Source organism: Diabrotica virgifera, chromosome 10 (assembly GCF_917563875.1).
Source record: "Diabrotica virgifera virgifera chromosome 10, PGI_DIABVI_V3a".
In the NCBI taxonomy this organism is placed as follows: Eukaryota; Metazoa; Arthropoda; class Insecta; order Coleoptera; family Chrysomelidae; genus Diabrotica; species Diabrotica virgifera.
In genome coordinates, this window is record NC_065452.1 from 129378132 (window position 1) to 129403844 (window position 25713).

General features: G+C 32.2%; 1 protein-coding gene across 4 annotated transcripts in view; it reads right to left on the reverse strand.

The window, feature by feature from the left end:
- Positions 1-25713, reverse strand: part of LOC114338954 (actin depolymerising venom protein gelsolin 1) — a 175572-nt gene that overhangs the window by 78355 nt on the left and 71504 nt on the right. For all 4 annotated transcript variants that reach the window (XM_050663650.1, XM_050663651.1, XM_028289577.2 and 1 more), the window contains one exon: positions 16188-16438. In XM_050663650.1, the coding sequence (XP_050519607.1) occupies positions 16188-16427 (240 nt within the window). In that variant the 5' untranslated portion in view covers positions 16428-16438. The remainder of the gene's footprint in view (positions 1-16187; positions 16439-25713) is intronic.

A 25713-nucleotide genomic window follows, 5' to 3' on the forward strand; every position in this document is an offset into this window, starting at 1 on the left:
TCATTGGTTAGTCGATTTAGGCAACCGTAGTAATGTCTAAGAACCGTGGGAGAAAACCGTCAAATCCCCTCTCCTCTCCCCATGGCGCGCCATTTAAATTATCAGATAAATGCACAAAACTGCCACTAACAGCGCTGGCGAAAGCTGTCAAATCCCCTCTACCCATCGGCTCATGTCCAATAAAGGCGGTAGAGTCCAAAATTATAGCATCTACGCCATGATCCGTTTTCCTGCACGCATTTATAAATATTTCTGAGGATTTTACGTTCAAAACCGCTGTGTCTAGGTACACGCTAACGTGTACGCAAATAAAAAAGTTAGGTACACGCGAATTAAACTTCATCAAGCCAGTGACGTCAATATTTAGCGTGCACAATGACTTTATATTTTGGTACACGCTATTTTGCTATGTTTGTGTTTGTTGTTTGTTTGATAGAAAATATTTTTATTAAGGGAAGGGGAAGGGAAGCAAAACTATTCAGATGTTTCAAACTTAATTGTAATAAAACAATATGTATATATAGTCCAGAAAGCCACTGCGCATCCGCTAGGAAAAATATTCTAATTCGGATTTTTTGCACAATCTTACTCAAAAAGGATGCCTTTTAACAAATTTGCATGTTGCCAGGACCAAAAGTTGGTCAACAATTATTTTTTAAACGTTTTTTTTTGTTTTTTTCCTAAAATTATTTTTTTTGCATTGAACAAAGTTTTTTTAGGTTTTTTGGATTATTCCAAACAGAAAAGGTCTTTAGTGACTTTTCTCTAAAGTTGATAGTTTTTGACATATAAGCGATTAAAAATTGAAAAATTGCGAAATCGGCCATTTTTAACCCTCAAAAACTATGTGAAAAACTCAAAATTTGAATGTTGCCAAGGCAGGTAGATATTCTTTAAACATCGATTGATGAAATCCCGAAGAGCTTTTTGCAATGCAATATCAAAAACCCCTTTGTTTTTTAATTGCCAATCAAGCGTGTGCGACACTATTTTCCACCGTTGCATGTGTATAGTGTATATACAGTATGGTGCAATGAAAGGAATAAACTCGTTATTTCGTAAACCGGTGACTTTAAGGAAAAATCCCAAAACAGGTCGATTTTTATTTTTAAGTTATAATATTGTTGCATATATAGTATACTAGTGACGTCATCCGTCTGGGCGTGATGACGTAATCGATGATTTTTTTAAAGGAGAATACGGGTCGTGTGCTGGTTCATTTGAAAGGTTCTTCAATTCTCTATTCAGTAATATAAACATGTACATAATTATTTATAGAGGGTGTCCAAAAAATTTTTATTCAATTAAATCATTTGTCAAATTGAAAAAAAAATTAAATTATTGGACACCGTGTATAAATAATTATATAAATGTTATATTACTGAATAGAGAATTGAAGAACCTTTCAAATGAGCTGCCACACGACCCCTATACTCATTTAAAAAAATCATCGATTACGTCATCACGCCCAGATGGATGACGTCACTAGTATACCATATATGTCACAATATCATAACTTAAAAATAAAAATCGACGTGTTTCGGGATTTTTTTTAAAGTCGCCGGTTTACGAAATAAAGAATTTATTCCTTTCATTTGCACCATACTACATACACATGCAACGGTGGAAAATAGTGTCGCGCACGCTTAATTGGCAATTAAAAAACAAAGGGGTTGTTGATATTATATTGCAAAAAACTTTTCGGGATTTCATCAATCGATGTTTAAAGAATATATGCCTGCCTTGGCAACATTCAAATTTTGAGTTTTTCACATAGTTTTTGAGGGTTAAAAATGGCCGATTTCGCAATTTTTCAATTTTTAATCGCTTATATGTCAAAAACTATCAACTTTAGAGAAAAGTCACTAAAGACCTTTTCTGTTTGGAATGATCCAAAAAACCTAAAAAAACTTTGTTCCATGCAAAAAAAATAATTTTAGGAAAAAAAAACAAAAAAAAACGTTTAAAAAATTGTTAACCAACTTTTGGTGCTGGCAACATGCAAATTTGTTAATAGGGGTCCTTTTTGAGTAAGATTGTGCAAAAAATCCGAATTAGAATATTTTCCTAGCGGATGCGCAGTGGCTTTCTGGACTAATATAAAAGTATATATTCAGGTTAGCAAAATAAATATTAGTTAACATGATATATACAAAATACTGCTAAAATAATTTTTACACGTAAGTTAATTATACCAGTTTATATTGGTGTTTATTTTTGCTGTGGTGTTTATGTTTATTTATACAGTATACAGGGAGTTGAACTTGTTACGATTTTCATAGAAAATTGGTTATTACTTTGTAAATACCCTGTATAACATAATAAACCTTTATATTTTTTGATATGGAAGAGTTCGAACATAAAATAAATTATAGGGTGTTCCATTTAAAAAACATAAGTTTGGTCTGCCACTATATTATCGAACGTCCTGTAACATTCTAACTAATTTTAGTAATTTTGTAATATGAAGCTCAAAGTTTGCTAAAATTTTTATTACTAACTTTTATTGCTATCTATTACTATAGCGGATCTACTGAGCATTATCACACTAATCAATCGCCCCCGTATATTTTATCCTATTACTTCTGCTACCCTTAATCACGAATTTTTGTCTCTTATCTTTTTCATACTGTTTTAGAATTTTGTTAAACTCATTAAAAGAATTTAATAATTGTACACTCCCTAGTTAATTAAAAAAAAAACACTAAACAAGTAAAAATAAGGAAACTCTTTACAAATCAATATTAAACTGTAAACATAACGCGATTAGACAAATTCTAACCACACTCTGACACTCGCGATACTTACAGATACTTATAATATTTACCACAGCATACACGTGGTTCAAATTAGCGTGTACCAAAAAACCCAGTCACAGTACACGCTAAATAATGACCTCACTGACTTGATGACGTTTAAGCGTGCACCTAACTTTTTTATTTGCGTACACGTTAGCGTGTACCTAGACACAGCGGTTCAAAACAGCATAAACGTTCTTCATCGCTTTGTGATCGTCCACGTTTCTGACGAATAAGTGAGGACGGTCTTGATAATAGTTCCGAATATAAATATTTTCGTTCTTTTTGTGACCATGTTTGATATGAGCAATTGAGCAACTTATTACTTAATTATTTTGGCCACTATTGCTGCTATTTTTCCATCTATTTATATTAGTTCTATGTTTCTCGTTTTCATTTCTTTATAGTCAGAAAAACATGGAGTCTTAATTTTTTATACAAAAATATCTTTGTCTCACGTTAAATTTTTATTGCTTGACAAATGTATATTCCGTTTTTTTCCATGAATCCACCCTAACAAGTTGTTTACGTCTAGAAAGTGTCTTGGGCAAGGAAAATAGAGTTGGAAAATCTAGACCAATGCGGAAGTTTTCCGGATCGATAAACTGCTTAACGTTTTGCAATAGATTAATAGCATTTGGCAAGGTCTATGGGCAAGGGCTATTACATCTCCATAGTTTGCGAGCTTAAAATAATAAAAGGGTGCAGGAATTTATTTTTTCGATCTTTTAAAAATAGATGTTCCTAAAATAAATTAACCTTTTTACGTAAAGAATAGGAAAAGGATTATAAAAAACCTCACGAAACTGATTAAATGAGATTCATATTAAGAAAAGGGTAGTTTATAAGCATAAACGTTTCTGTAACAGGTCAAAAAGAAGACAAAAAACACCTCAAATAGTTACTAAAATGATTAAGTATAGTTTACTAAAGTAATTAAACACGAGCACTGTTCTACAACTTCCTAAAAAAATAAATAGTTCAGTCGTATATATGTATACTAAGGATTATAGATTATATTTATCACAGTTTTCACTGTATTCCATCACTCAACCGTTCTCTCGAGTTCTTTCTGTTTTGCCAGTTCCCTTACTGCACATTTCTTCTTTCCATTGCTTCGGCCACTTAATCTCTGAAAGATCTTCGGGGTCTGCCTCTCTTCCTTCTTCCTATTGAGCACCTCTCTCCTCTCTGTTATTCTATTTATCCAACGGTTTTGGTCTACTCTTCTGACATATCCGTACCAGGTTAATCTCTTCTTTTCGATGTAGTCTATTATATCTGAGTTCATTCTCATTTTTTTCTTAATCTCTGTTATTTATTTTATCTCTTTTTGTTACTCTGCAGCTTTTCCTTAGGAATTCCATCTCTGTTGCTTTTATTTTGTTTTTGGTTTTCTTATTTATTGTCCAATTTCACACCCTTAAGTGAGGGTACTTCTTGTCATGGTATTATATATTCTTCTTTTTGTTTTTATGCTGATGTTCTTATCCCACATTACCAGGTTTAATTTTCGTATGCAGTCTCTTGTTTTTCCTAGTCTTTCTTATATTTTCTTCCATTGTTCCTTTGTTTGATATTATGAAACCTAAATACTTGTACTTGTCTGTTTCTTTGATTTATTTACCTTTGTCTATTTCCAGCTGTTTTATTTTTGTATTCTCTGTTGTTAGGTATTCAGTTTTCTTTAGGTTTTTGTATATTTCTGTTCCGTCATCAGAGACTTAAATAATAGGCTATTTTGGTCATCAAACACATCAAGTTACCATCCAGGGAAAGGTAGAAGGCAAAAAAGTCGAGGTTGATCTTCCACACGACACACTAATCATATTGTTGCTACTATTGGTACTCCATTGTTATAATGTGCTAGAATGACAGAAGATAGAGGGCAATGGAGGAACACTGAAAAAATCAGCAAATATCTTCATGATATCACGCGCTAAGAAGAAGAAGCCTGCCTAACCACTAAGAAGCAGAATTGATAGACGGCTACGTGAAGAAACCGAAATATCCGACAAACAGTTTGACTTTATGCAAGGCAGATCAACAACAGATTCAATTTTCATTATAAGGCTTCTTCTTCTTGTATAGCCTCTCTTATCGGAAAGCCGACCTCGCTTAAGAGAGGGATGATGACCTTATACAAACATACTTTTGTTTTTTCTCATACGATGTGTAGGTATAAATCCGCTCCTATTCACAAATCTTAATCATGTGAAGTCAGTTAAGATCAACAATCGATAACAGATAATCAATCCTCTAAGACTTAGGGCCAGTTGTTCGAACGCTAATAAAAAATGATGATTATCAAATATTTAATTACAATTATATTTGATTAAGGGTACTTCTGACAGATGTCACATTTTGAGGTTATGTTGACATTGTTGACTGATTTATTTTATTATTTTGGTTTTAATCTAAAATAAACCATAATTAAACTCTTTCTGATGTTAATTTCTTGTTTTTACTTACAAATCAATAATAATAATAATAATAAGCAATTTTTAATAATTTAACAGCTACGGCTATATATTAATTACTGTTTTACCTACAACCAATGAATGATTAGTGTTTTACATGTATTTTTGATGTCTAGGTTTGATTCCCATCAAGAAAATTGATTACTATAAACTGATTGATTATAATCAACTTCTTGATTAGCGTTCGAACAACCGGCCATAAGAAGATTAGATACTTTATTAGAATCTTCTCGATTTCGATTCTGATTAAAACTTAAAACAAGTGTTAATTAAAATTAAACAGTAAACAAAAATTGACAAATAAAATCAGTTCTCAAAATAGTTTATCATAATATATTACCTTAGCTTAGATAATCAAAAATGAGACATATGTTGTCATAATTTTTAATATTTCAATATTATCTCTAATAACATTTGGCTGTTTTTAATGAAAATACCTAAAGGAAACCAACCAGATAATTTATTGTGATTGATGTAATAAAATGTGGAAATTAATGTTGACAGGAACATATTGGTCTGCCAGACGATAAAATTTAACATAACTTTTTTATCCAACCTTGTTTTGTCGTTGGTAAGAATGATAATGGAAAACTGATAAATACCATAAGATAGGCAGATGACACAGTTATATTGAGCGATGACTTAAATTGATTGCAACCTCTTTTAAAGTATATTAACACGGTGGGACTAGAGATAGGATCAACAATTTATTGTTGTAAAACAAAATATCCATAGTATTTAGTTTACCTTATGAAAATATACAACTCAATACAAAGAGTATCCAATTTTAAATATCTAGGTTGTTATATGACCGACAATTAGACCATGAACAAAGAAATTCCTTTATTTAGAAATGTTATAAGAAGAATTTAGGTGTAGGTAGTAGACCAGGGCGCATCTGTAAAAATATTAGTACATTTGGATGTTGAGAGGTGACTCATATTTTTTTGCAGCAGTTGCTTGAAAATAACTCATATAATAGTATTTGAGTTATCCTCCCACTCAAAAAGGTCCGGAACATTGTTTAAATAATCAAAATGTCAAAAAATGAAGGAACAATTCGATTTTTTTCTTGGTTTTTTGATTATAACTTTAAAAGTATTCATTTTCAAGAAAAGTTACACGACATAAAAGTTGCGTAATTAAATTTCCTACAATATAGGATTAACTGAAAATTTTAAAAATTGTCACCCTTGTTGCAAAATAGCAATAATTTCGAAAAAAAAACATAAAAAAAATAAGTATTCGCATTTTTCGTTTTTCAACCATTTATGCTACACTTCATATTTCACCCAGAAAAACTTTATGATATGATAAAACAATGCTGTAAATTTCATTAAGATCGGTTTAATAAATTTTGCAATCCAGCTTTCGCAAAAAAAATTCATTTTTTCAGAAAGTTGCAGCACTGAAAATAAAGTAGACAGCAAGTTGAATTTTTTTAACATATAAAAGAATACTGTACCTTTCATATGCAATTTGCAAAATTAAAATCGGTTAACTACCACGACGTCAGGAATATTTTTAAATAAACATTAGTTTTGGTGCTACGCGCAGGACAGTGGATACGTTCACTCTGATTTTATAAATTTTAATTTTTAGTACATTTCGAAATAAATAAATAAATTTGTTTATTGCAAAATAAAAACACATACTCTGTCCTTTGAAATAACACTTTTTTTTAGCAAAAACTTTCTTTGTTCATATATTTTAACTTAGAAAATAAAAGTGTATTATTTTCAAACATATTTATGCAATTGTTGCATAAACATGTTATTTTCAAACAATACTCAAATTAATTTGACTTTTGTGAAATTAAAATATGAACATACAACACAATATAGAGTTAGAAAATAATATATTAGATAAAGATTGGAAGAAATTTTGGTGGAAATCAACTTGTGTGGATCGTGCGCGTGTAGCACCAAAAATTAGTGTTTATTTAAAAAAATCCTGACGCCGTGGTAGTTAACCGATTTTAATTTTGAAAATTGCAAATAAAAAGTATATTATTCCTCTATTTGTAAAAAAAATTTACCTTGCTATCTGCTTTATTTTCAGTCCTGCAACATTTTGAAAAAATGAATTTTTGTTTGCGAAAGCTGGATTGCAAAATTTATTTTGCAAAATCTATTAAACCGATCTTAACTAAATTTACAGTCTTATTTTATCATATCATAAAGTTTTTCTGGGTGAAATATGAAGGTCCTAAGTGCAGCAAAAATGGTTGAAAAACGTAAAATGCGAATACTTGTTTTTTTATGTTTTTTTCGCAATTATTGCTATTTTGCAACAAGGGTAACAATTTTAAAAATTTTTAACCAATCTTATATTGTAGAAAATTTAATTTCGCAACTTTTATTTTTGTGCAACTTTTCTCGGAAGTGAATACTTTTAAAGTTGTAATCAAAAAACGAAGAAAATAATCGAATTTTTCCTTCATTTTTGACATTTTGATTATTTTATTTAAACAATGTTCTGGACCTTTTTGAGTAGGAGGATAGCTCAATTATTAATATATGGGTTGTTTCCAAGCAATTTCTGTAAAAAAATATAAGTCACCTCTCAACGTCCATCTCAAAACAGATCCGCCCTGGACTATAGGTATATTTCGTTAATTTTATTTTGTATCTTGAAAAGCACAATATTGCAGAATGTACCAAAGATATAGCTTTAAAGGAAAGGAAGAACCATCGATCGCCTGGTGATGATGGACTCGTTATTGAGGCAATAAAAGCAGGAGGAGAAATCATGAACTGTTTAATAAATGCTTACATGAGGGTACGCGTACGATTCTAAAAGACTGAAATAATGCATTGATACTCTTAGACTAAGAGCCGCTATAGGTGAAAATTCTTAATCATTTTAGGCACGACGGGACCCTATAACTTAAATAGTAGAACCTAAAAGAAAACGTTTGAACACTGTGCCGTCACTTTTCAGTGGCACATGCATCTACAGTGGCGCATCAAACTTTCCACTTATGGACGGGATACATAAATTAAAAAATACCCTCCCTAATTACCAGAATTTATTTTTTTTTTCATTTTTTTAGGTTTTATGTGATTAAGACATAAGATTCATCGTAATTTTAACCCACCACCCCCTTCTCCCTGCCCCCACCATCAAAAACTTTATTTTTCGATTTTATTTTTTTTTGGTGGGATGCAATCAATTTTAAAGTTTCAAAAAATTTACACGCATAGTTAAGGGTTTTATAAAACACGTCTATTTTTTATAGACCTGTAGGTTGAGTGTACATAACCTCAAAAAAATTTAAAATTTTTTTTTTTTGAAAAAAAGTATATAACTTTTTTTGGGGATAGCTGCAGATCTAATTTTTTTTTAGTCTTGTGTATTTTATCAAACACTATATTTCTAATTTTTTTCAGATTTTTCTGTAACGTTGGTCACCTTCAAAAATCCAAAAAACTGTTTTTTAAGGGGGTTTTGGGGGGGGTTTGAACGTGTTTTTCTGATTTTTAAATATTCTAAAGAACTCAGTTACTTCAAGTTACATATAACCTATAAAAACAAAATTGATTTGATATATTATGAAGTCTATAAAATAGGGAAAATCCCCAAACCCCCCAAAAAACAGTTTTTCGGATTTTTGAAGGTGGGGAGACTTACGAAAAAATCTGAAAAAAATTTAGAATATAGTGTTTGATAAAATACACAAGATTAAGAAAAAATTAGACCGGCAGCTATTCCTCAAAAAAAGTTATACGCTTTTTTGAAAAAAAAAATTTTCTTTTAATTTTTTGAGGTTATGTACACTCTACCTATGGGTCTATAAAAAATAGGAATGTTTTATAAAAGCCTCAACTATGCGTGTGAATTTTTTGAAATTTTAAAATTGATTGCATCCCACCAAAAAAAAATAAAAACGAAAAATGAAGTTTTTGATGGTGGGGGCAGGGGGAAGGGGGTGGTGGGTTAAAATCAAGATGAATCCTATGTGTTAATCACATAGAACTTAAAAAATAAAAAAAAATTTAATTCTGTTAGTAAGTTCTGTTAACTTTTAATTTATTTATCCCGTCCATAAGTGGAAAGTTTGATGCGCCACTGTCGACGCATGTGCCACTGAAAAGTGACGGACAGTGTTCAAACGTTTTCTTTTAGGTTCTACTATTTAAGTTATAGGGTCCCATCGTGCCTAAAATGATTAAGAAATTTCACCTATAGCGGCTCTTAGTATATCTTTTTCAGTGCAGGATTTAGGATACTTGCGGCCCTAGGCCAAATTACCACTAGCGGCCCCCGATAACTTCGCGATTATGTAATTAAAGCATAAAGCACATTTCATATTAATACATAACGTTTATTTTAATTTTACTTTTTAAAATAGGTAGTACAACATACAAAGCATAACACAAATGAAGAGAAATGCCACTGCACTGATGTTCTATTTGAATACGGTACCTACATAAATAGGTAATAGGTTCAAAAGTTATATTCACTAATTGAATATTCTTGGTTTACAAATTTGGCTAAAATTCCAAAACAGTTTCAATGGTAGGGGAGCCCAAGCGGGGCTTTTTGCAGTTACTCGAGCGCGTCAGATTATGGCCTGGGGAGAAACCTTGTACCCTGTAAATGTATCCCTACCATATATTGGATCTTAATAATACAGGGAAGTTGTCAGATTAAGATAAGGAAGGTACATGCAGAACAATGTATATTTCAAAAATCTGACGGTTTGAGGTAAGGAAATGGGTGAGATCGAAAAACAGCAAAATACATGTATTAAATATTTTTGAAAAATCTATCGAATGACACCAAACACGACCACCCACGGAGGTGGGGAAGGGGGTTACTTTAAAATATTAAATAGGGACCCCCATTTTTTATTGCAAATTTGGATTCCTCACGTAGAAATAAGTAACTTGTATTCGAAACATTTATCCGAATTATGGATAGATGGCGTTATAATCGGAAAAAACGATTGTTGGAAATGGAAAATTAAATTAAAAAATGGAAGGTGACCTCTTAAATGGAAAACTTTACTTAACTTTTTTTGGTTTTAGGACCTAATGATTTTTTTAGACCTAAAGCACTTACGAATAGATTATAAGTGTCACTAATCAAAAACATATATCAGAACCTTAGGCAAGGAAAGAGAGAGGACGGGTAACACTCATTTAATACATGTTCAAAAAGTGAAGCCAGTTTTGAGTTTGTTTGCCACCAAAAACATGACGGTTACGTCAAATATAACAATGGGTTGCCAGTGGTGGGTGTTCGTTAAGGGTTAAAATGTGATAAAAAATAAAGTAAATCCTCATCTAAAATTCGTAATAAAAACATATGTACATATTGAAGCATATGTACGTAATATGAGCAACTTATTAAAACTTTACCGTACACAAATTTTTCATTTTAAATACATTTCATTTTTTCATATTAAATACTCAATCTATAACAATACTCCAAAGATACGTCGCTGATCAAAATCTCTGGTGGCAGATCGGCTTCACTTTTGGTCATAAGATTACTCGTCCTCTCTCCTCTCTCTTTCCTTGTCTAAGATCAGAACGCTACATCAATTCTAAGGCTACACGAAGGCACAGAAAAATTTAGCTTAGATCGAGGAGTAAGACAAGGAGACAATATTTCACCAACATTGTTAATGTCAGCTCTAGAGTCAATATTTAAGAGCACCCATCGGAAAGATATGGGCATTAATACAGATGGAGAAAGAATAAACCATCTGAGCTTTACAGATGACGTTGTATTAATGGCAGACAACTTACAAGATCCAGTTTCTAAGATACATTTGCTTAAATCTTAAAAGTCTGAGAGAGCAGGATTAAAAATAAACTTTGAGAAAACTAAACTTATGAACAATCTCTTATGAAAGGAAATATAATTGAATTGGTCATTGCGAAAACAATCTAAGTCCATATTTGGGGTAAAATGACGACGCTTTTCGATGCCATGAAATTTACATTTAAACATATAAACATTTAAACTTTTTTTGCCTTTCAGAAAGATTCATTTATAACCCATAATATGTACTTATATAAAATATAGTTATATCTCGGAATATCCAACTACATATTAATGAAAAGATTTTTACGTTTCCTGAAAAATTTACACATTGTAACATGTATTGTTTTCGCAAATACCGATTCAATTATTGTCAATGATACCATACAACAGACACTTACAAATATCTGGGACATGAGATAAAAAAAAAACAGAGACAATCAAACACATAAAATACAGAGGCGAATAGGCCTGACTTGGCCAGCATTTGGCATACTATACTAAGCCATATTCTAAAAAATACAATTTCCATGTGTTTTAAGCGAAAGGTTCATAACTAGAGAGCGGAATATATGCAAAGTGCATATAGATGCATATATTGCATATTTTCAGACAACAAACACAACATTGCATATTTAAGCTAAACACGATTTATTTTGGATATTTTAAAAATAAATTATATAAAAGTTTAAAATTTTCCTCTCTTAGTTGGAATTTTATAACTTCGATATGAACGAGCTCGTTATTTATCTATCTATCGCTCATCTGGACTTTCCCATTACTACCTGAATTTAAAAATTATGGGTGTTCCCAGAAAAATATTATTTTATTAGCGTAGCAAGTCGTAGGTACCTACCTGTTTTTAAGGGTCTAATAATTATTTTGTCAGTTTCCGGCCAACATTTGTTTAAAGTAAACGTTGTATCGTATTTAGTGTTTTTGAAGTGATTGGTATATATTAAATTTAAATATGTCTACCATTCAAAAAAGTGCTTGGATAAAGTGTTTTCCCGAGTTAAAGCTAAGTGGAGACAAAGTATTTTGCAAGGCCTGTTCCAAAATCGTAAGTTACATTCATTTTCACATTTCATTTTTTAAATGAGGAACTGACAAACAAAAGCATCATGTCCCACAAAAGAAATTTTTCTGGAAAGAGTGTTTTTATTCACAAATTCGCTTTTACTTCTATAAAGACGGACATAGAGAGAAGCATCAAAATACAAAAATCCATCAAATTGTAGACAATTCCGCTTTTGTTCTTCAGCTTAAGTAACGTACTTTGTTCTTTAAGTAACGTACAAATTGCTAAAGAACATGTTCATAAAAGTTAATTTTAGTTTTTTACCAGATCTAATAAAGTCATTAGAACAAAGGAATTTACAATTAAGTGATTCGGTTAATCTTGTTAACACTTTTTCTGCTAATTGTCAAAAAATTCCCGGAAATACAGGGATTACAATTAAAAATAAATTAAAAAATGTTTTAGAAAAAAATGAGGGCTTCGATTGTTTGAGGAAAGTTGTACGTATTTTTGAAGGCAACTTTTCTGAAGATCTTACGGCTTAATATATTGTTTTATTTTTGAGTATTTTTAATATGCATATGCATATTTAGACAAATTTAGAAAAAATACCTGCATATTTGTAGTAAAAGTAATGCATATATATGCGCATATTTTGGTAATGTTGTGTTGCATATATTCCGCTCTCTATTCATAACCAATGTGTTGTCCGTACAAACTTATAGAGCAGAGACTTTACCACTGACACAAAAATCCGCAAATAAACTCAAGAGTTACACAATGAGCCATGGAACGTGCAATGCTGGACGTGAGCCTTCGAGACCACATAACAAACCAACAAATCAGGCAAAGATCAGGAGTTCAAGACGTTATCAACAGAACCACGATGCTTAAGTGGAACTGGGCAGGGCACTTAGCTAGAACAGAAGATGAACGGTGGACAAGAGGAATCATGGAATGGAGGCCCAGAAACTATAAAAGAAGCCGATGACGACCATCCACTAAATGGATCGACAACGTAAAAAGTGTAGCGGGAAAAGGGCTACAAGCGGCCTGGTGTAGAGAACACTGGAAAGAACTGAGAGAGGCATATCTTCAGCATTGGACGATTGGCTGATTGATGATGATAGTTTTATTAGTAGTTAAAGTTAGAAACCTGGTAATAAAGTCACAAGTATAGTCGAGGAAAAGTAGTAGGAATATGTAATATGGATGAGGATGACTTAAAGAAGGACGAAATAAGACCTCCAGAACGAGATGGTTTGATGAATTGGAAGACGACCTGAGAACAATGAATATAAGACAATGGATGAGAAGGGCACAAGATAAATCTGAATGGAAGGACTTAGCCATACAGGCAAATACCTACTCATCCAGGGTTATGATGCCAAAAGAAGAAGACAGATAAAAGATTCAAAGAGAATTTGAAAAGAAACATACAAAAGGAAAAAATAACGTAGAAGGCCAACGGAATGAATGGAAAATAACAATGGAGAACAGTTTATCGAAGCAAAACGAAGAAGAAAAAACGACTGGTACAATGATGAACATAGAGAAGCAGTAAAGAAACAAGATAACTTACACTGGCGAAAAGAATGAAAGAAGGAGAAATAATGAGTAGGAATAAGAAAAGAAAATTTGAACAAACAAAAAATGGAAGAAAATTTTAGAAAAAGTATTTCAATTTTTATAAAGAGGTGAAAAAAATATAGAAAGGAAACTCGACAATAAAATACACGGAAGGTAGGCAAAACAATCTGATGAGAAAGAAAGAAAAAAATATGAAAATAATACTAAAAAGCAAATGAAAGGTCAGTTAAAAATATATGGGATTATATGGAAAAATGATCTTATGACAAAGGGTTGGACATAAGGAATATGACCAATGCATAAAAAGGAAACAAAGGGCAATGCCAAGACTATAAAGTCTAGAAGACACTAAATAAATGAAGTACTGAAAATAAATAACATATTCAGATATATGTATACTTGGATACTTGCAAGTAAGGAAGAATGAAATGAAAAAAGAATTAAGAATAAATCTAAATTATTGAAAAAATTATGAACTGTATAGACCAGGGCCCATCTGTAAAAAGATTAGTACATTTGGACGTTGAGAGGTGACTCAAATTTTTTTGCAGAAATGGCTTGAAAATAAATCAAATAATAATATTTGTGTTATCCTCCCTCTCAAAAAGGTCCGGAACATTGTTTAAATAATCAAAATGTCAAAAAATTAAGGAAAAATTCGATTTTTTTCTTGGTTTTTTGATTATAACTTTAAAAGTATTCATTTCCGAGAAAAGTTGTACTGACATAAAAGTTGCGTAATTAAATTTCCTACAATATAAAATTGGTTAAAAATTTAAAAAATAGTCACCCTTGTTGCAAAATAGCAATAATTGTGAAAAAAACATACAAAAACAAGTATTCGCATTTTACGTTTTTTAACCATTTTATGCTACACTTAGGACCTTCGTATTTCACTTTGAAAAACTTTATTATACGGTAAAATAATGCTGTAAATTTCATTAAGATCGGTTCAATAGATTTTGCAATCCAGCTTTCGTAAAAAAAATTCATTTTTTCAAAATGTTACAGGACTGAAAATAAAGCAGATAGCAAGTTGAAAATTTTTTTGCATATAGAAGTGTACTGTACCTTTCGTTTGCAATTTTTCAAAATTAAAATCGATTAACACCACGGCGTCAGAAATTTTTTTAAATAAACATTAATTATTGGTGCTACGCGCAGGACAGCGGATAGTTTTCTCTGATTGGGCATTCCAATGACCTTTGATAATGATTGATACATTTTAATTTTTATTACATTTCGATATAAATAAATAAATTTGTTTATTGCAAAATAAAAACACATACTCTATCCTTTGAAATAACACTTTTATTAGCAAAAACTTTCTTTGTTCATATATTTTAACTTAAATAATAAAAGTTTATTATTTTTAAACATATGCAATTGTTTAAACAATATTTCACAAACAATAATAAAATTAGTTTGATTTTTGTGGAATTAAATTATTAAAATACAACAAAATATATAGTAAGAAAATAATATATTAGATAAAGATAGGAAGAAATTTTGGTGGAAATCAACTTGTGTGAATCCAACACCGCTGTCCTGCGCGTAGCACCAAAAATTATTGTTTATTTCAAAAATTTTCTGACGCCGTGGTAATAAATAGATTTTAATTTTGAAAATTGCAAATGAAAGGTACAGTACACTTCTATAAGCAAAAAAAAATTTCAACTTGCTATCTGCTTTATTTTCAGTCCTGTAACATTTTGAAAAAATGAATTTTTTTTGCGAAAGCTGGATTGCAAAATTTATTTTACAAAATCTATTGAACCGATCTTAATGAAATTTACAGCATTATTTTACCGTATAATAAAGTTTTTCAAAGTGAAATACGAAGGTCCTAAGTGTAGCATAAAATGGTTAAAAAACGTAAAATGCGAATACTTGTTTTTGTATGTTTTTTTCACAATTATTGCTATTTTGCAACAAGGGTGACTATTTTTAAAATTTTTAACCAATTTTGTATTGTAGGAAATTTAATTACGCAACTTTTATGTCAGTACAACTTTTCTCGGAAATGAATATTTTTAAAGTTATAATCAAAAAACGAAGAAAAAATCGAATTTTTCCTTCAATTTTTGACATTTTGATAATTTAAACAATGTTCCGGACCTTTTTGAGAGGGAGGATAACTCAAATATTATTATTTGATTTATTTTCAAGCGATTTCTGCAAAAACATTTGAGTCACCTCTCAACGTCCACCTCAAAACAGATGCGCCCTGGACTAGTATAGCTAGGTACCAATTTGCCAGCTGATTCCAAGCAATTAAATCATTTTACAATATTACTAGCGCATTATTTTTAAAATACTAAAATGTAAATAAAAATAATTGAGGACAATAAACTAAAAAAGGTTTTAACAGTAAATAAAATATGGTATCAATTGAGTGTAGGAGAAATTTTTAGCTGTAGGTGAAAAGTAAATCTTTGTTAGGCTAAAAACTGACTCATATCAAAACAGGTAATCTAAATGTCGTAAAAACGTAATCTAACAGGTGATTCCAATAAAACTTACTTCAATTCTCCATATTTCAAGGCCATCCACTTGCCCAGCATTCTCAAATGAAGGATCCATCACTTTTACACCGGTCCTCTGATTGTTTCTGTTTGTTGAAAAGCCGGTCCGCTGAGGTAACTGCGAAAAGTGCTCTCGTCTGTTTGTAGTCACACAGCTACTATCTTTCAGATAAACTAAAAGCGCGAGACACACCAAAGTGCCGCGACTAAACGCTCCGTTTCCCCACATTTTGGACATGCGCTAGCTATCTGTAACAACAATAATAATTATTATAGTTACGGATGGGTAAGTTGAATTATGATTCAACAAACAGAGGTTTTTCTTTTTAAAAGCATTCCTTTAATTCAGCGAACTGTGAAACATATCAGGGTGCAAGAAAAACTACACTTCTCCAAGACATTAACGCACCACCTGAAAAATTGGTAATTTTTAATGTCTCGGTCATATTATGAGACATCATAAAATAAAAATATCATATTATACTCCAACTGATAATACAGGGTAAAATAGACAGCAAACGCGGACCTGGAAGAAGACACTCATGGCTTCAAAACTTACGCCAATGGTTTGGACTAACATCGATCGAGTTATTCAGAAACGCCACAAACAAAATTATAATTGCTATGATGATAGCCAACGTCCGCAACGGACAAGGCACATGAAGAAGAAAAAGAATTTCCTAAACCTGTTGTCCGATTTAAGTGATTTTTTTAACATGTTATAGTCTTATTCTTTAACAATATCGCTGTAATAATATTGTTGCTAGACAGGTAAATTGTCACTGTATACCGGGTGTACCAATTAAACTGTGATTTTTTCTCAAAGTTCGCGTCACCCTGTGGAATATTCTAGCATTTATTAAATAATGAAATTAAAACCCAACTATAGCCTCATGATACCTTAACATTCTGTTTTTTGATTCATTCGCTTATGTTGGATAATAAAAAAAGTTAAGTACTTTAACAACTAGCCTTGTTTTTCGTCAATAGAGGGTGTTTGTAAATAAGTATGGCAAACTTTAAAGGGTAATTCTGCATGAAAAAATAATGACAGTTTGCTTTATAAACGTATGTCCGCAAATGCTTCGTTTCCGAGATAGGGGAATTTAATATTCACCATTGACGCGCATACGGGTAATATGACCCTTATGTACGCCAATGGTGAATATAAAATTCTTAATTGTATGTCAAAATGCACAATAACTATCTCTCAAAACCCACCAAATTTCATTTGCATATCTTAACCGGTTTTAGAGCAATAAATAAATAAAATCAATGGGAAAATCCCAATAGTTGGCTGTATACCATAGTTTAAAAAACTCATACAGAAGTAAAAACTTCAAGTTGTATTCTGGTATAAAATGGTTTATTAAAAAACTATCTAAAAAGTCATCCAAATGGATTGCAAAACGTTTCCGTTCTAATTCAGAACATCTTCAGTGCATTCTGCCGAGTAGTTTGAAACTAGCACACTATTTAAAGTGGTAACCCCATAATATATGGTTTAAATATCATATTTTGATAGAATATGGTGACTACAAGTCGATGTTGTTAGATATAATATAATACATGCTCAAAGGGCAACATGGTTCCCTGCTCGAAAATGCTAGGTACTTGCTAGGCATTTCGAATACTTTGTAATCGTTAAGATGTTTCACTTCTTGCATAAAAACGGCACGACCGACGTATGAAAAAAAGGAAGAATAGATTTTTGTATCACAAATTGAACCAGTAATTGAGTAATTCCAAAATGATTTTTTATTTAATAAATTTTATATGTTACTTTTGGGACATACTGTATATTTTAACAAGGATATTTTTACTATCTTTGATTTTTTGGACAATAAAATTCTTAAATATAGAAAATTAAAAATCTAGTAAGCAATTACATATTATTGTTTCCCTTGGCAAACAGTGTTAAAACCCCAATATTATATTAATCTTGGACACGGAATCATCAACTGACGTATTTATTTTTGGTATTTGGTTCCAATGAAACAATACAGCTGTACTCTAATATTTATTTCTAATTTTGAGCGAACGGCCCTCGAATAGGTATATTATGTAAATAAAAATAAAATAGCGATCAACGTGTTTTTTGTCACGAAGTTGATACGTTAAAGACACCTAACACTAAAATACGAACTGTAAGTCAGATCTAAATCAGAATTTAAGTAACAACGTCAAAGTTAAAAGGGGATCATGAAGGCGTAAAATCCTTACAAAAAATTGTATTTATAATCATACCTGATCATATTACGAACAAAATGGTGTTGCACAGAATGGGAAGAGACAGGGAACTTTTGACCACCATTAAAAAGAGAAAACCATCAAATTTGGGGCACATACTTAGAAATGACAAAAGTACGAGTTATTTCAGCTGATTATAAAGGGTAAAATCGAAGGAAATAAGGGTCCTGGTAGACGACAAATATCCTGGTTGAAAATATTCGCGACTGGACCCGGTTAAATATAGAGACGTTTTTCAGAAAAACAGAAGTTAAGAAGAATTTGCAATGGTTATAGCCAACATTCATTAGTGGAGTCGCCACTAGAAGAAGAAGAAGTTATATACAATTGGATATAGTAATTGAGTCAATACTCGCAATCTTAAGTTTGTATGTTATTAGTTGTTATATAATCATGGGGCAACCGGTTTCGAGTCTTACAATATATGACTCATCGTCAGGCCCAGTACAAAAAGTCTTTACAAACAATAATATACAAACTACAAGCTAAAATCACAAAAAAGGAGAGACATGTACATTGTACCGGGTGTCCCAATAAGAATGGCTCTCGGCCATATCTCAGAAACCGTTTATAGTACAGCTTTAGGAAAAAAAAATTTATAATAAAAGTTGCCTCGAGAAAAGCCTGGAAATGATTTTCATAATTGTAAGTCCACCGCTAGAGGGCGTAATTGAATATCAAAAATTTAAAAATCAAAATTTTACAAAATTTACATAATGAAAGGGCACTGAAAATCCGATCATCGTATTCTTCGCAAAATTCTGCGAATATTTGATTTCACAAGTGTAACTCTTGGTTACAGGTGGGGGTGAGTGGGAACCTTGTTATGAAAAAATGGCTGTAAGTCCGGTTCTGCTGAATCGATTTTTGCAAACTTGGTCTCGTTGAAAACAGATCTTTTTCGTCAATGTAAGCGTTATAACTACGAAACAGCCTAATAAGTAATATGTCAGCTAGAGGGCGCTATTTTATGTTTTTAAAAAATCTAGTTTTCTTTGGAAAATATTAAATACAATTATGCACTTTTAACCCTGTATTACAAAATTAGACCAAATTAGTAACAGAATATCGAAAACCGCATGTCGATACCTTTTTTCTAACTCGAGATATCTTAAGAAACGTATAAATTGTAAACAAACTGATAATGTCACCGGTAAACGAAGTTAAGGAAATCAAAGTGAAAACAGGTAGTGTGCTATGGAAACAAATTAGAGTGGGGCACTTGCGGAGTGCCGACAGTAGTGAATATTTCTCATATATTCATTTATATTCGGTTTGATCCAATTCGATTCCATTCGATTGGATTTAATTTTATTTATTATAATTGTGCTTATAATTTAATATATTTAAAATATACCCAATTTAATACATAATATATATGGTTTTTCAAACGTAGGAAAGAGTTTGAAAATCTTAAAATCGCCGAAATTTTTAAACTTTTTGTTACGTTTGACAAGCTGTACTAGTGATTTTACCCGTTAATTTTAGAATTAACTAACTTTCAAAGGAAAGTTTACTTCAAATTTGATAGTGAATTTAAATAATATTATAATATAAAATAAATAGGATGTTTAAAAATATAATTTGAGGATAAGTAGGTTGAAAGGAAAAATGTAATCAACAAATTTAAAAAGGTCACTTTTGTATAACGGCCTCCACTTTAATGAGAGTATCTAATAATAAATTAACTCTTCCATGCATTATTTACGATTAAAATTTACACGAAGTATTTACTATACTTCATCAGTAATTAAATTTTTAAATTAAAAAATATCGGTTACTTTATTAAGAAAAATAATTTAAGGCTTTATGTACCTTTATATCTTATTAATCCTAATTTTAACGGGTAAAATCACTAGTATTATAATATTATGTATTAAATTAGGTATATATTATATATTTATATTAAATTATAGGCATAATATATTAAATAAAATTAAATCTAATCGAATGGAATCGAATTGAATCAAACGAATATAATCGAATCTATAATAAGTATTCACTTCTGTCGGCATTCCGCAAGTGCCATGCTCCAATTTTTTTCCACAGCACACTACTTGTTTCCACTTTGATTTCCGTAACTTCGTTTACAGCAGACATCATCAGTTATGTTTAAAAATTAACACGTTTCTTAAGATATCTCGAAATACAAAAAAGGTATCGACATGCGGTTTTCGCTACTCTGTTGCTAATTTGGTCTAATTTTGTAATACAGGATTAAAAATGCATACTTGTATTTAATATTTTCTAAAGAAAACTAGATTTCCGAAAAACATAAAATAGCGCCCCCTAGCTGGTATATTACTTATTAGGCTGTTTCATAATGATAACTCTTACATTGACGAAAAAGATTTGTTTTCAACGAGACCAAGTTTGCAAAAATCGATTAAGCAGAACCGGACTTACAGCCATTTTTTCATAACAAGGTTCCCACTCATCCCCACCTCTTATTTGAAAAGATAGACTTAAACTTGCGAAATAAAATATGAGCAGGATTTTATAAAGAATACGATGATCGGATTTCCAGTGCCCTTTCATTTGGTAAATTTTGTAAAATTTTGATTTTTTTAATTTTTTATATTCAGTTACGCCCTCTAGCGGTGGACTTACAATTATGAAAATAATTTCCAGGCTTTTATCCAGGCAACTTTTGTTATACAATTTTTTTCCAAAGCTGTACTATAAACGGTTCCTGAGATATAGCCGAGAGCCATTCTTATTGGGACACCCGGTACATATACATATATAAAACATAAAAACCAACTTTGTCTTGGTTTTAATCACATCCAATAAAGTCAAACAACTGTATAGTATTGAACTCAATAGTCTATTATAACATGTAAACTGAGACATTTTTCCATTGGGAGAGACCAATCTGATGAGAATTGCTTGGTATATAATTCAATATATACTACCATCAACTCTTAACTATTTAAGGATTGGTGGTAGTATATATTAAATTATATACCTACCAAGCAATTCTCATCAGATTGGTCGCTCCCAATGGAAAAATGTCTCAGTTTACTTGCTATAGACTATAGACTATTGAGTTCAATACTATACAGTGATTTGGCTTTATTGTATGTGATTAAAACCAAGACAAAGTTGTTTTTTATAAGTACATGTCTCTCGTTTTGTGATTTTAGCTTGTAGTTTGTATTGTGAAGACTTTTTGTACTGGGCCTGAAGATGAGTCATATATTGTAAGACTCGAAACCGGTTGCCCCATGATTATATAACAATAATAAAATATAATATAATAAAATACAAACTTAAGATTGCGAGTATTGACTCAATTACTATATCCAATTGTATAATGGACTCGCATTGGCAACCCTTTCATCATTTGAAGAAGTTATTTATAATAATAGACCAGGGCATTTAGCACTAAAAACACCCGAATAAATACTTTTTTAAATACAGCACCTAGAGACTTGCAGTTTTTTGCATTATGTTCAGGATTAAGCCAGGAAAAAAGTCTACTATTCAAAAATGGGTGGAAATGCATAATTGCACTGTAAAGTGCATAAAATGCATACAAAATTGCATAAATATAAATATAAAGTCCAAATCAGTATACTAAGGAACAAAATTTATTGTTTGGGGGTTTTTTGGGTCACTGAATACGATTACGCCATCAGAACTGACCTCCGGATCACTTGGTGCCCAAGGTCACGGCAAGAGACGTCATCTTCTGAAGTTTCGATGGTTTTCGGCATTAAATCGATGCAAATGGATTAATCGCGGGTTTAAGGGGTCCCTAAATACAAATATGCCATCAGAATTGACCTCCTCAGTACCTGGTGCCCAGGGTCGTTACTAAGGCATATCATCTTCTGGAGTTTCGAGGGATTTCGGTATCAAATTGATGCAAACGGATTACTTACGGGTTTTTGAGGTCGCTAAACACGAATATGCCATCAGAATTGGCCTACGGGGTACCTGGTGCGCAGGGTCGCTAATAAGTCACGTCATCTTCTTAGGTTTCGAGGGTTTTCCGCATTTAATTGATGCAAAAGGATTACTCACGGGTTTTTGGTGTCGCTAAACACGAATATGTCATCAGAATTGACCTTCGTAGTACCTGGTGCCCAGGGTCGCTACAAAGGCACGTCATCTTCTGGAGTTTCGAGGGATTTCGGCACTAAATTGGTGTAACTGGACTACTCGGGGGGTTTTTGAGGTGGTTAAACACGAAGATGCCATCATGACCGACCTTTGCACCATAATCCGTTTGCATCAATTTAATACCGAAAGCCCTAGAAACTCCAGAAGATGATGTCCCTTGCAGTGACCTTGGGCAGCAGGTGATCCGGTGGTCTATTCTGATGGCATATTCGTGTTTAACGACTTAAAAACCCCCGAGTAATCCACTTTTATCAATTTAATGCCGAAATTTCTCAAACTCCAGAACAGGACGCCCCTTGCTGTGAGCTTGGGCTCCAGGTGCACAGGGAGTCGGTTTAGATAGCATATTTGTATTTAGTGACCTTAAAATACCGTAAGTAATCCGTTTGCATCAATTTGATACCGAGAGCCCTCGAAACTCTAGAAGATGACGTGCCTTTGTAGCGACCCTGGGCACCAGGTACTACGAAGGTCAATTCTGATGACATATTCGTGTTTAAAGACACCAAAAACCCGTGAGTAATGCATATGCATCAATTAAATGCCGAAAACCCTCGAAACCCCAGAAGATGACGTGACTTATTAGCGACCCTGGGCACCAGGTACCCCGGAGGCCAATTCTGATGGCATATTCGTGTTTAGCGACCTCAAAAACCCGTAAGTAATCCGTTTGCATCAATTTGATACCGAAATCCCTCGAAACTCCAAAAGATGACGTCTCTTGCAGTGACCTTGGGCATCAGGTGATCCAGAAGTCTCTTCTGATGGCATATTCGTATTCGTGTTTAACCACCTCAAAAACCCCCCGAATAGTCCAGTTGCATCAATTTAGTGCCGAATTCCCTCGAAACTCCAGAAGATGATGTGCCTTAGTAACGACCCTGGGCACCAGGTACTGCGGAGGTCAATTCTGATAGCATATTCGTATTTAGGGACCCCTAAAACTCGCGAGTAATCCGTTTGCATTGATTTAATGCCGAAACCCATCGAAACTCCAGAAGATGACGTCTCTTGCCGTGACCTTGGGCACCAGGTGATCCGGAGGTCAGTTCTGATGGCGTAATCGTATTCAGTGACCCCAAAAATCCCCCTAATAATAAATTTTGTTCCTTAGTATACTGATTTTCACTTTATTTTTATATTTATGCAATTTTGGATGCATTTTTATGCACTTTACAGTGCAGTTATGCATTTCCACCCATTTTTGAATAGTAGACTTTTTTCCTGACGTCGTCCTGAACATAATGCAAAAAACTGCAAGTCTCAAGTTCCTGGCGCTTATCGGATTAAATATACAAAATAATAGCCACATCTTGAGATGAAGAAGAAATCCAGGAAGACTGATGTTCCTGAATGATTTGCCGTTGCACTATACCAAACAATATAGAATAATGTAGAAACTATCTATGCTCCATGTAATATCGAAGCTGTTTGAGAAACGTCCCCTCAGGAGAATTAAACCAATTATTGAAGCAAAAAATGATTCTGACACATCAATTCATGTTTAGGAATAAGCACTCACTCGTGTTGAGCTGCCCCCCCCCCACTTGCAAAAATTAAAAAACAAATAGCGCTGTTATGAGCTATTTATGAGCTTTCATATTCCGCAAATTAAAAATTTTGAGCTCGTTACACTGAGCAGGAATTTAATATTTTAGTGGGGGGCGGGGAGTCGATCTTTGCGGCAGAATTACGAGCTATTTATGAGCTCTTGAAATGAATAGTTTTGATTTTTGAGCTCATCCCCTTCACCCCCAAACAACCCGTTAATTGATTTAACTTAAGAGAAACATGCTGAAAAAAATTAAAATATATCGTATCGCGGATATAATTCGTATAGCTTATATATTCTAAGAATACACTCTTAAATCACGCCCATTTCGATTATTGAGTTACAACCCTTTCGCAAGAAAACCACCCCATCTTCCCGGCTTAAAAGAGAGTTGTACTTAAAACGCATTAAATTAATAATTTGGCGACTACATATCGTTTAATAATTTATGAGCTCCCAAAATACGCGCAATTAGATTATTACAATGCAATTTCTTTGGTATAGTGCAATCACTGAAGGTAAAAATCAACTATTACTTCAATTTCGGTGAACCTTCATCGATTTTCACGAAAATTGGTGAGTGGTTAGAGGATACGTCAAGAAACAAAGGTGACATGGTGCCACCTTGCGCTTTTACCCTGAGGGTGGATACCGCCCCTTCTCGGGTGTGAAAATTATTTTATTAAAAATAACTCCACAAATCGGTAGAAGGGCAAATTATAAGCAACATTTGTTATATAAAGTTATTAAAATAAATTAATACTTTTTGAGTTACTAAAAATCAAAGATTTTATTTTTTTTTTTTTAAAGAAATGCATGCTTAAAACCGATTTTTCTTAAATAACTCAAAAACTGTAAGTTTTTTTCAAAAAAGTTTTTATCACTAAAATTAAGCTAATAAACAATATACCTAATAAATGCCTTACTTGAAATAGCTATTTGTATAACAAGGGAGGAAAGTGCTACTTTTCCTCCCGAGAATGAAGTTTACTGCCCGACGCGTAGCGGAGGGCAGTAATCATTCAAGGGAGGAAAAGGCACTTTACTCCCATGTTATACATATGGTTTTTCCACCTTCCTCAAATAACAAGTCATTTTTTCATTTTTACTTAATTTATTTATGTAACTAACCAACAAAATTTATTAGAACTAAAACTAACAAGTACGTACAATATAACTGTCAACTGTCAAATATAAGTCAAATTAATAATGTAAACATTGTTAAATCAAAATAACAATTTACTGTTTTTTACCATTCTGCAAAATACAGAGTGTTTTATAAATAAACGTTAAAATGTATAGAAACTTACGTAATAGAAAATAGATATTGTACAGGGCGTCAATAAGTTACATTTCATGAATGAAATACCATGACGTCACTTTTACTTTTCCTCCCTAGGGAGGAAAAATATTTTCCTCCCTAGGGAGGAAAAGTACAACTTTGCTCCCTACAATCAGGTCCGGAAAAGTATACTTTCGGTAGAGGTAGGTGGAAAAATCATTTAATATTAATTTAAAGTAAGTTATAGGTAATTGAATTGACTGTATCTATATTTTTTTCTGCGAGTATTCAAATCTAAGGATCCAAGCTTAA